Below are 13,658 nucleotides of genomic sequence, written 5' to 3'. Positions count from 1 at the left end.
ATGAGGTGCATGCACACTTTTTACTTCTCCAGTATATTTGACTAGTGAGGAGAATTTATTTATTTTGTCAAGTGTTTTTCATCTGTGGAATAAACCTGATCAACAAGTTAGGAAAGTAAATTATACTATCTGATAATGAAACTCTGGAATTTAGAAGGTGCCGTAAGAATAGTGCGTTTTCTCATACGTGGTTACCCGTGTCTTATAATAAATAAGGGGTACTCAGTTTAAAATGGATTGGGGAAGGACAGTACAACCTATATGGAGCTTTGAATGTCAATTAGTTTAGAAAAACAAGGGGATTTACGTAACAGGCCTCGCTGAAGTTGCAGCAACATTTTAAACTATTCCTTATTCCATTCTAGAAATTTCTCGTGTAGAGACATACAATCAGAAAGTTAAGAAATGTGTAGATTCTAGTGAGTGGCTTCAATGCAGCTCAGCCAAATCCGATAGATAGATACATGCTATTGTGGAATCAATTCAGGCCTGTGTAAAAAAGGTTTCTTGCATAATTTTAAGTCAACAGATGGAATTGTGTACAAGATTTCATACTGATAGTTATGCTGCTTCAACACTCAGTCACATTCTATAGAGGGACATGCCCATCATCAATGAATCATACATGACGTTGTCTATAAATAGAAATGAAGGCATGTGGAAGATGTCATGTCCATGGCTAAATTCGTTCTTGAGAAACCCACTGAGGGACATTGAAGATCATTGCACTCCGTTTTGTCTACATAGAAAAATAAACCAATATATCGAGAGAACGTAAGAAAAAAAACATATTGAAGCCTTACTGACCAATCCAACAAAGTAACCCAATACCTGAGATAAAAGTCAAAAATGTCAAATGACTATAACATTCACCATAATGGAACTATTTGCTTTTTGAGATATATGTGGAATGTCGGATAATATGCTCAGTAAATAAATATTTATATAAAACAATTAATAACTGTGGAATACTAATTTTAACGTATGTGCGCGTATGTATGAAGTAATAATAATTCCATACTATGACTCCAGCTATTATGGAGATACATTTAACTTTTTTAGTTTACGTGAAGAGCCAAGGTGTACCGTAAGATCTCATTAATACAAGAACTCTGAGACAACCCTAGATGTGGTGAACGGATGACGAGTTTCAGAGAGTATTAATATTCACTTCGGAATTAATTCCACCGCTCAATTACAAGTCTGATGAGATGCCGAGATAGAGAGGAAAACCGAGTGATGCTTGTTACTATTATTAGTTACTCGCTGAGCGTCAGCGAATGGGTTCACTCGAGGGGCTGGGAAAAGTGTATTTCTGTATGTCTGTTTGTCCAATATCGAGCTCGACGATGGTGCATAATATTACTCAATGGGAATTGGCTGAAAGTTAGCGAATATGTTTATTCTAGCGTCATTGGTAACCTTGATGGTAACGAGAAAATTTTAAAATAAATGAATTTTAAAACTAATCTTCCATAATGGAATTTGGAATTTTAACATGTAATATAGTAACAGGTGTAGTGAGGTAGCTTTGTTCGATTAGTTGGTCACGACTTTCGTTACGTTTTTATACGAACCTTAATACTCCTTTGTAATAGTTAATTATAAAAATTCTTCAATGTATATCCCTTGATAAATAACCTCTCTATTGAGCAGTTCCTTAATTTTTGTTATTTCTCTTGGCATCCGAATTTCGATATACCGAAATTAATTAGAAAATTGATAATGGAATCCATATTTGGTACATCTTAATTAACAGTAAATACCAAATCATATCCCTACGTAAAATAACTAGAACATAATTTGAAAATAGGTATACCTCAGAAATGGATAGATTATATATAAGGTAACATTTATTCATTGGTGATCCTCAATAATGGGGATGTGCTGTAAATTTGGTTATGATAGCAAAGTTGTTAAAGCAACCGGGAAGTGAAGCAAAGTTTTTATTGCTTCAAACTGAAACTTTGCAACTTTACGGCCCATGACGTTATGGAGTCGGGCAACACATTACAACACATGTATATGAGTCACTTGTATGGTTATCATATTGATTACTCCCTTACCAAAATGCAGCAAAATCTACGACTCGAGGACGACCAATAAATTTGAACGAGCAATTTTTTTTCTGTCTGTAGCTATAAATCTAAGAATCCAGAAAGAATCTTCTGTACAAGAATGCCTAAGTTGAAGAATGCCATTTTCGTGAGACTTTTTTACACAAACACTTTTTGAAATGCCAGAAATACACGTAATATGTACATTGTTTCAGACAAATCTGTCTGACCAGTCATATTCAATACAGGTCTCCCAAAAATGTCTTTCATAGATGGTGGTCCATCAGATAAAATAATAAAACTCCAAAAATCTTTACAAATGGACTTGTGCAATAAAACACAGGTTTTTGAGCACGGAACTAGTGTAATTTCTGTTAGAGAAACTCTAGTATGGGGCTGATATTTTACAACTTATGGGTTAAGTTCGCTATCTATCCTCCTTCATAAACCGATTTTGAGGAGGACATCGTTATTTTGCCTACGCCACAACGTTTATATGTTTCAATGCGCGTAACGCAATAAAAAAATATCATGTTACACATTTTTAGGGTGTGTATAAATTTCAAAATATTAAGTATTTGAAAATAAAGTGTAAAGCAAACAATTACTGGTAAGTACCGTTAAATGCTATAAAATTCTAGAGACTTAAAATTTCTTTGTGTAAGATTTGTATACTACATATGAGGGTAAAGTAGCTGAGTTATAATATTTTAAGAAGTACAGTAATAAAATTATTGAACACGGCAATCACTGCAAATTTAAACTTTTTCTGACTCCAACTAAACCTAGATTGGAAAAAATTCCAAATCTATACGCTCATTACTTTGGTCTAATTGTTTACATTTGTGTATAAGTTTTTTCACTTATTGTATAGTATAAATAAAAGCAGGTTAGAAACTTTAATAAATCTAAAAGAACTTTTTAATATCAGAAATTATTTCAACCGTACGTTAAGAGCAAGTTAAGCATTTAACGCATCCATTTTTGTGTGCTACAACACGAATTCGATGTTTTTAGAACTGGTCGACGATTAATTTGCATCGATATCTCGAGGACTTGCTGTCCTATGGACTCCCATGAAGCTCTATTACTGTATTAATATTGAGTTGGATGATGGTAGTGCATGTCACTCCATGGGATTTGCCTTAGAACATTGGGGAACATTTTTACATTGTGACCAACCATAATGACAGCGATAAATTGCAGAATAATTTAATTTGAGAACAATGATGTACGAGTCTAACATGTAATATATTAATACATTTTAGTATAGACTTGAAATTTTACATGACAGATCTGTGAAGCTTCTTTCATGACACGTAGTATGGCGTATTCCTATAGTTATTAATTTAAGTTAAGCTTTAGAATTTATTCGTACTGTTGACTGTTAGGGACTATCACGAAATTCTCAGTTCCACGCTATATATTGTAAAATAATTGCCATGTATATACTGGATATAAAATTTGTACATTGATAGAATTTAAAACTAATAAATAAAAATAAGTTTTCTCAGTGAGCTACAATACAATTTTACAAAATATAAATTTCTCATTGGAAGACTACATTACAAATTACAATTACATAACAAAATACATTAATTTCCGCGTTCGAAGCATAAGAGATCGCAAAGTAACGAGTGGAGCGACATAAAAACCAAAGTACAGCGAGGTTCTTTTACGAAACGTTCACTTCCACTACGACTCTTCTTATTTACTGCAATCTTCCATGAACTTCGTGTGGATTGCGCCTGTTCTCCCCAGGCTATCGTAAAGGAAGAGTTAGGGCCTCATAACAGCAGCGGCACTCAACGTACTCCCTGCACCTGACATTATTGAGATCTACAGCGTCAGCTCCTCTCCGTCTAGTGTCTGTGTCTACCCTCTATAATAAGTGATCACTCAACGTACTCCCTGCACCTGACACTATTGAGATCTACAGCGTCAGCTCCTCTCCGTCTAGTGTCTGTGTCTACCCTCTATAATAAGTGATCACTCAACGTACTCCCTGCACCTGACACTATTGAGATCTACAGCGTCAGCTCGTCTCTGTGTAGTGTCTGTGTCTACCTTCTATAATAAGTGATCACTCAACGTACTCCCTGCACCTGACACTATTGAGATCTACAGCGTCAGCTCGTCTCTGTGTAGTGTCTGTGTCTACCCTCTATAATAAGTGATCACTCAACGTACTCCCTGCACCTGACACTATTGAGATCTACAGCGTCAGCTCGTCTCTGTGTAGTGTCTGTGTCTACCCTCTATAATAAGTGATCACTCAACGTACTCCCTGCACCTGACACTATTGAGATCTACAGCGTCAGCTCGTCTCTGTGTAGTGTCTGTGTCTACCCTCTATAATAAGTGATCACTCAACGTACTCCCTGCACCTGATATTATTGAGATCTACAGCATCAGCTCGTCTCTGTCTAGTGTCTGTGTCTACCCTCTATAATAAGTGATCACTCAACGTACTCACTGCACCTGACACTATTGAGATCTACAGCGTCAGCTTGTCTCTGTTTAGTGTGTCTGTATCTATCTTCTATCGTCAGTTATCAATCAGCGTACCCCCTGCACCTGACATTATTGAGATATACAGCGTCATTGCGTCCCTGACTGCATCTGTCCTTTATATAGCATTAGTCATCCTTTGGCATCAAGAACAACTTACTTCTTGTTAAACATGGTAATGCATTTTGGTCCAAGGATGATTTCTGGCAATACTGTATTATTATTTTAATTAACTATATTTTAATAAAGACCTCCTCTAAAAGTTTACGTGATAAATTTAATGGCTATGCGTTAGTTTGATTTACAATCTTCATACAGACGTGGTGTTCTGAGGTTCTTGGGACTTTTTCAATTTAGTTATAAGAGACGATGCTAGAGCTGCGCTATTTAACTGTAAATGTTAAGTTTAAATAATACTACCTACCTCTCGTTCCACAAAAGCAGTCCAAGGGGTTTTAATTTGCTTTAATTTATAGCATTGGGTCGGTCATCTGTTGTATAATTTAATACAATCATAGGTGATTGCGAAGACTGCCACTCGATAAGCTAGAAAGTTTAATTTTTGTCTTTCTGTCTGCCCGCAAGTATCTCAAAAATGAACTGACCTATAGACCTATATAATTATGTATGAAGCTTTATTATTTTATATATACAATGTTTAGGTTGATGATGGTGCATGCCACTCATAAGATTTTACTAAGCCTTAGTGCACATTACACTACATTACACTATTGGTTGTTATAGGTAGCCATAATGATAACGACAAAATCGTAGGATAAATTATTTCGTAAGCAAACTGAATGCAATGAAATAGGATTGTAAAATGTGAGAATAACACATGTGGCCTAACCTCCCGCGAGGTATATCGAGAAACATTTCATCTGTACACTTTCAATATTGTAAGGAACTTCATCTATACAACAATGAGTTCTGTGATGGTGCATGCCACTCATAAGATTTTACTAAGCCTTAGTGCACATTATATTACATTACACTATTGGTTGTTATAGGTAGCCATAATGATAACGACAAAATCGTAGGATAAATTATTTCGTAAGCAAACTGAATGCAATGAAATAGGATTGTAAAATGTGAGAATAACACATGTGGCCTAACCTCCCGCGAGGTATATCGAGAAACGTTTCATCTGTACACTTTCAATATTATAAGGAACTTCATCTATACAACAATGAGTTCTATGATGGTGCATGTGCAACGGAATTTGGCTGAACGTCATTAAAGTCTATCCCTCAGAAGGCAAGAAAAATAAAGTTTTGTCTGATGGGGATAACAAAATTTATTTTATTTTTGGCTATGTGTATATGAATTATGCGCAGGACGTCTCAAAAATGAAAAGTTATAGTCTAGAAATTTGGTAAGCAGCCTCAGCGAAGTCTGTTACGCGACACTTGGTGTGATGATTGTAGTTAAGCGTGTGTAGTAAAAACTAGCACATTATTTCCATTCTTAACAGTCACTTATCTAAAATATTTTCTCGCCCTCAAGAAATAAAAATGGCCCACATTTTTAACCTACAGGTTTAAAAGGTGCAGAAAGGTTCGAAATGTAAGTTCTTTGCTGTAAATTACTGTTGTGCATTGTACAATGCCTTCAAAATATTAATGTTTATGTTTAGATAATTTTTGGAGGCTAGAGAGTTTGAGGCCGAGCTCTCTAGGGTACGTGGACACTGCGCTTGAGTTACTCATAACTCAACCTTGAGGAATGGATATGAAAGCTGGGGTATAAATGTACCACTTCCGCCTTTATAATTGCTGTATACAATTATTTAATACTTTTCTTAGCAAATTATTTAGGACCTGTTTAATTAAACAAAAATTTTTATAAAAAAATCCTTTTTAAACGCATTAACTTCCATCCAGTATGTACTCTCTTCCTACAACACTACCATAGTTCTGTCCATAAAATAATGTTGGTAACATTTAAAAACAGTAATTAAAAATTGTATCAACTGTGTGAAACACTGGTTTTGACCATTGTTTTTAGGAAACCCCTAATTTTACTCAATCGTATTGCCCAAATCTTATAATCATCAACGTAAATACTCCACACAGATTTTAGTGTAGATTTAGACAGTAACAGATAAATTTTAAGGTTTGAAGATTTGACAGCGTAGTCAAGTTTAATATCCAGTTCTGTAAACTGTCGTTGTCTTTTCCTAACTATCAATAAGTATAATCTGTTTTGAACATATCTTAAAATTTATATTATTTTAATATTTATTTGGAAGGAAAACCCTCTTAGTGTTCAATAAACATATAGGCTACCAAAGTATTTACTATGAATGTACACGGACTATTTTTAATTTATTTACGTTTTCAGTCGTTAATTTCGGAAATATCCTTATATAATATAACTAAGTAAATGACAGAATCTATAGAAGAGAATATGTCTCGAGTCCAAGTAAACAAAACTAGTTTCTATTGCTTCAAAATATTTCGACTAGCACAGGGTCTTCTAGAAACAATTTTCCCAGACGCTTAATAAATAGAGTTTTTTTGGTTACAGTCAGTTTTGACTTTAATAACAAAAATTCTATTTGCTGGTTGCTAAACCACTAACACGGCACTAGGTATTTTTAGTACTTATACGTAAATCCCATTAATATATTATATTTAAATGCCATAATATGACTACAAATATGTATAAAGTGGCTGGGCACTTAAAGGTAAATAAAATTGTACTAGAATTGAGAATAGTTATTTTTGAATTATGGATTCATTCCTTTTTAGTGTAATCAATTAATCAATTCAATATTTAAAAAAGAAATCACCCAATATAAGCTGATATACAGGGTGTTTCAAGAGGGATCTGCCATACTCATCAAGCTTAATCCAAAGTGTATTTAAATAATCCTCAGTATTAATTATAAAATTACTTAATGAACTTACATTGATAACAGTATTACAAGAACTGTCCACCTCCATTATTAATACTCGTTTCAGCCCGACATTTAAAGAGGTCATTTTAAACGTCTCTCACATTATTGGACTGTGCTTTTATTATTTTTCGGGCAGCATTCATGAATCTTTGTAAAAGTTCATGTTCATTATCCAACTTTTAAGCATAAGCTAATGACTTCACGTCCTATACAAAGGGTTTATTACAAAAAAAACTATTATGAGTGTCATTGGCCTACATTTAAAAATACGAGATTTTCACAATTTTTAGTTTTGCGTGTTCCTGAATAAATTTGAACTTATAAGAAAGCTATTCCGTGTTTATTGACTTTATTTACATAAATTTTAATTATCTACAAATTTTATTGAACATTTTTCTTTGTTTACAGGCAATTTAACGGAGTTATTGTAATGTAAACCCAAAAGTGTGTTTTCGACCCTAACCTATTTTGCTTTACCCCGATTTTCTCCTCAACTATTGAATATAAAATTCTGGAACAGGTTTAAAACGATTTTTTAGCTAATTTTACACAAAAATTTTGTAATTAACAAACTCAATTAACTTCCTAAAAATTTCAGTACTTTCACTGAGGGAGCTGAATTTTAGTTGAAATATTTAATCCGGTATAAATGGAGCTGAATTTTAGTTGAAATATTTAATCCGGTATAAATCGTCAACAACGTACTTCCGGACCATGTTTATATGAACTTTATTCATTATTTTGATGAGAGAAATAAGCTTGTGTAGTATGGAATATTCTTCTTGAATATTTGACATCTTTGTTGAAATATTTAATTAGTATTTTTAGCTTCCTTACTGAGCACCCATGCATTGAAGGAAATACGCATATGAATACACAAAATAAATCATAAAATCAAACTGAATTAATTCATGTTCAATTTTCACGTACATTTGAACATATGCAGGTACGGTTATTGCCGCTTCTATCTATGTGTTTATTCAGTTTACGTAACGAGACCAGGAACGAATCATTGTTTTACGTTATCTATCGGTTCAACATTCTAAGAAAGATTCAGATCAGAAGTTTTACATTTATCACAAAATATTGTACTCATATTTCATGCGAAAGAAGTAACACAAGAGAGTAGCCTATATTCGACTACTAGTAGGAGTTGGACTAACTCCAAGACACTTCAGTAGTACGACCGAATAAAAAACGTCCTGCAGAATATTTCAGATAAAGATCTTCACATCTCATTAAATTTACATTATCCTTTTTCGCCATGTTATAATGTTAAAGTATTTTATGTTCACTAAATCAGTTACATCTAAACCCATAAATTGTGAAATGTGTGATTTAAAACCTTACTATTATTTCCTCTAAATTATTGCACTAAATATAGACATATATCTTTAACCCTTTTAGTATCTTTATGTGAAATGTAATGAGTGAGCGTATCCTTAAGTATCCAGGCCATGTAAGTAATTAATGCTTAAGGATCTCATTTGAATTGTATGAGATCCCAGAGTTAGTCGTGGTAATTAAAAAAAAACTAATTATGAATAACGATTTGCATTTTCGACTTCAGTTTTTTTCAGATTCATGTTTTAAGATCAAGTGTTGGAAGGAAAGTTGTGACTGACTAGAATCTAGAATCTGATTACGAATAGATTAATATCCTCATTAGGATATTTAATTAATTAGGAGTTCCTACATCACAACATCACTCGCTTCGCTCATCATTCTCGTACATACACATTCCACAATAAAAACATATAATATTGGTTTGAAATCCATTTTCTACTTTTACTATTACTTTTCATGATCATTACATAAACCTCGTGTACAATATACTTTAGCACATGTTGCAATATTGAACTAATAATATATAAATTTATAGTTTTCAATAGCATAGAAATGTATTTTGGTTTTATAAATATTACATATTCATATTTTTACAGTCCTTGTTGGTTTTTCTCAAGCTATTTGAAAAAAGGATCTATTTTATAAAGTTTGCTATTTTACTATAGTATATATTACCTATTCTATAATCTATATTTATGTGAGATTTACTTTAAACATCACGATTTAACCTGATATATATATATATATATATATATATATATATATATATATATATATATATATATATATATATATATATATATATATATATTCTATTTCAGTTCTTTTTTCTTGTTTATATTTTAGTTAGTTTAATAATTTTGTAAATATTTATACAATATTCAATGTTACGTTTGAAGAAGTACGCTGAGACGTACGAAAATGTAAAGAGTTCACCAATATTTGGATTTTTATTTTTGTATGAAGAGAATACATACATATATTACTCGTACAAATAATGTTTCTTTTGTCTGATTCCTAATAAAACATGTAATTGATAGGATGTAAGAATTTGTTTAACAAAATAATTGAAAGACATATTGTTAATTTTCTATAATATATACGGTTTTTATGAGAGAAATAATGTGTAGAAAGAGTGTGTGTGTACTGATTATTTTTCTTACTGTTATTAAAATAACTAAAGGAAGGCCCATAGACGATAGTCCCTAAGGGGCTTGTTTTACACAAGGTGTGAACTATTGATATATATTAATTAGTAAGACCATTACTGGCATTCGAGCTGATAGAAGGCGACAGGCATCTTTGGGTATTGCGGAAAGATTACGACCGAGTACTATAGCTCAAGCTTTGTAGTAACCATGGTTCAGATTTTCTGCATTTCAGTATGAGCTCATGCCATATTCACGACAAAACAATTAAATTGCTGCTTTTGAAGTTATCTACAATATTACGTCTAAAAATAACTCTGAAGTTAAAATATATTGCAAGGACGAAAACAAATATTTAGTGTACTTCGCATGGGAATTTCACAGAATTGCAGGCAACTTTGGACAACTTACCGTCCGCAAGAAGGAGACGTCATCCTGCTCGGAGCCCCCCTCGCTGTCAGCCATGGTCACTCAGGCTCCAGCCACAAGGCAACAAACAACAAACAACAAACAAACAAACACTCCGGCCTAGCCGCACATGGCACAAACGGAAGACTGTAAAGTTATCGCTCGAGGTAACGGAGTGCGACGCTTGACGCCGCTCCCCCAGTACTGAGCGTCGCCACCCCCCGCCGCCGCGACGCCCCCCTCCACACCCCCCACACAGCCTTGCGTAACTCACTTATATTCGCTTACCTACAACAGGGAAACCTCACGAGTGGGCTTGAGGGACAGCGGGTGTTGTTTGTTCAACCGGTTGATGATGTTCAGGCCTAAAGGTGCTTGGGTCTAAAGTTTCGTTTCGTTTTCGAATCGGTTTCGTAGAGGAATTAAAACCAGTATTAAGGTCTATTTGTGCACCTGAGTATTATATTTTAACTGCGGAGGGTTACATAAATACTTTTTGAAAGAAAGAGGAAAAAATATTACCTATAAAATCAAAAGCATTTTGAATCAAGTCAAATTAAATAAAATTTATTTTCTCATCTATAAAATTCATACATTTGACAATGTGCGTGGGAACTTAGTCACTGAAGTTTAAAGGTTCAATAGTAAAAATAATACGAGGTAGTATTTGAATGATACGATTGGTGACAAATTAATAATATAGGTACTCAAATAATAATCCTAGAAATCAAAACAGGATTTTTGTAAACTACTATGACCAGAAATATACACTTTTTAGCATATTTTCTTGATCGTGGGAAGAAGGCAAACTAAACATTGGCGTCAGAAATATAATTTACACCAGAGTGTTCATACAGGTGGAAAACCTACGAAATTCCATGCGAAGCCAAGGGTTACTGTTAGTACACTATAATACTATCTATGCAAATCTGAAAACCAATAAGAATCAGGTTTGATTTTTATTTTGAAACGTTGAAGCATAAATTATTTTTAAAGCTTTGCACTTACATTAATGGTTGTCCTCGCTTCGCATTTTTTTAATTTGTCTAATTAAGACTGGATATTGTACTGATACATAATTATGTATGTACTGAGAAGAGGATGGCCTCCAAAATTCAATCTATACTAATAATTCCGAATCAGTATCAAACAGGTAATTAAATATGAGATTTTAGAATTACATCCATTATATGTACCTATTTAGTGCTAATAGAAGATACTAACTACATAGCCTTCTGATGTGTGTGTGTGTGTGAAGTCCAACCGAGCAAAAATATTTCACGCTCTATGTGATACTGTACGGTTTAATTATTCAACCAAACAAAAGTAGCACGAAATATTCACTTGAACTCAACGGTGAGTTAGTGAGTTATATATTAGAAGCTGGTGAAGACGACGCTGGTCGGGCTAGTCTTTATGTAAACACGTTATAACATATGAGCCCGCAGTTCCTGTATAATACCAGCAGGGTGTCCTGTCATACAAGATATGATTTACTAATTTAATAAGAAACCGACGAGACGCTTGCAGGAAAGGGGGTAGTTGGTGGAGAGGAGCAGTGATCAAGAGATATACCGTTATTTTCGCGCTTCTCCACAGGCAGTAGCATATCTTATTACTTATATTGTTTGAGACGATATTTAATTAATTTTGAATGGCTTCATTTTAAAATAATTCCAAGAAACTTTTTTATGCACGGCCTTAGTTCGACAAACAATGGATTTCCAAATAATAATTAACTGTTTTTACTGAGTAAAGATAGTCACATGGTCAACATAGTATGAACCACACTTCCCCCCACGTATCGATGAATTCAATTGTTAAAATAAATAAGAAAAAAATCGGGGAAAAATCGATCCCTGAGGGACTCCACACACAGCATTTTGATTTTCTCGGACAAGACGTCCGCTATCTATCTACTCGTACCTACACTCATCTCTGTAACTTGGATATGGCACTTACAGATCCGCTTTGTGACTAACCACGGTTACTAACTCCACACGATTAGCAACTCTTGACTAATACAGCGAGATGTCCCCGGCTTTTGAGGTCGATGGAAATGCTAAACACTTGCTTCGCCATTGACTGCGACACCTACGAGGTTTGTTACTGCATCAGTCGTTGATATTATGTTTCCTGAATCCAATTTATTGTTTATTAAAAGAATAATCATAACGATAACTAGTAGTCAATAATAACAAGCAAAAGATAAAATGTTTCAAGCACTTTCGCTAACACCCAGCCTTTTAGGTTATGAATGGTTCATTATCAGTGTTGATGTGATCTAAGTGGCAGATTATGTTTCTGCATAAGAGGAATGTGAATTGGAGCAAAATTCAACATTCACATCTAATCTATAGACTTCACAGCCATCCTGAGTTCCACCGAAAAATTCCTTTTCTACGATCGCTGAAGCAGTCAGGCTGAAACTCACCATTGAGAAGAGTTGGTGTCTCACCATTTCCCAGATGGTTTCTCTGCCGAAACAAAAGATCTGGTAATTGCCAAAAAAAAAAAAAAACTCTACACAGACAGTATAAGGAGCGACCGACAGCCTGCAATTACCTTCGTTTCTCCAATATGAGAGCGTCTTGTAAGGTTATCTGCGAAGAGAGACTACCGTCAGCACTTAGAGAAAGTGGATCAAGGAGTATTCCGTGAACCTTCGTTTCTTCTGGAGCCTCGTTAACGCTATTAGAAAACTCTTCCTCGCTGCTTTCACGCATGTTTTTACAACGACATCGAATTCAAAGGAACCTCAAGAGATGTGCGAAACTGTTCAGGGATTTTTTCTCCTCAGTGTATACGAGGCCCACGGAGATATTTTATACCTGTTAGTGGTGACCACTTTGGAAACTCAATTTTTTCAAGAATATCACACCAAGAAGTATTGAGCAAGCTGAGGAAGCTCGATGAGACCAAAGCCCCTGATGAAATTCCTCAGATGGTTTTTGAAACATTGCGGTGGTCTGTTTGCGGGGCCAATTTGTGATCTTTTCAATGCGTCACTGTCATCTGGTGTCTTCCCAGAATCTTTAAAATGTACGTTGTTCCCCCTCCACAAAAAGGGGGCCATTGAAGAGATGTTGCTAATTATAGAACAATCTCGATTTTTCCAGCTATTGCCAAAGTTTTTGAGGACCCTCTTTTCTTGACCGTTTAAAGATAAACTGGCTGGCTTAATCTGCCCACGAGCAGCATGGTTTCATGAGTGGGAGGTCTACTGTGTCGAACTTAAACGTTATTTCAGTCCAAAATACATGAGGCCTTCACCGTCAATAATCA

The 13,658-nt window shown here is 34.4% G+C and overlaps 1 protein-coding gene across 1 annotated transcript in view; it reads right to left on the bottom strand.

Moving 5' to 3' along the window:
- LOC124365519 (ryanodine receptor-like) overlaps positions 1 to 10,576 on the bottom strand; it is a 310,046-nt gene extending 299,470 nt beyond the window's left edge. Inside the window, 1 exon segment of the mRNA XM_046821504.1 lies at positions 10,377 to 10,576. Coding sequence (XP_046677460.1) covers positions 10,377 to 10,430 — 54 coding nt within the window. The 5' untranslated portion in view covers positions 10,431 to 10,576.
- Positions 10,577 to 13,658: the final 3,082 nt, after the last annotated feature.

Source organism: Homalodisca vitripennis, chromosome 6 (assembly GCF_021130785.1).
Source record: "Homalodisca vitripennis isolate AUS2020 chromosome 6, UT_GWSS_2.1, whole genome shotgun sequence".
NCBI lineage: Eukaryota > Metazoa > Arthropoda > Insecta > Hemiptera > Cicadellidae > Homalodisca > Homalodisca vitripennis.
The sequence above is the reverse complement of the archived record's forward strand: the minus strand, read 5'-3'. Positions and strand labels throughout refer to the sequence as shown.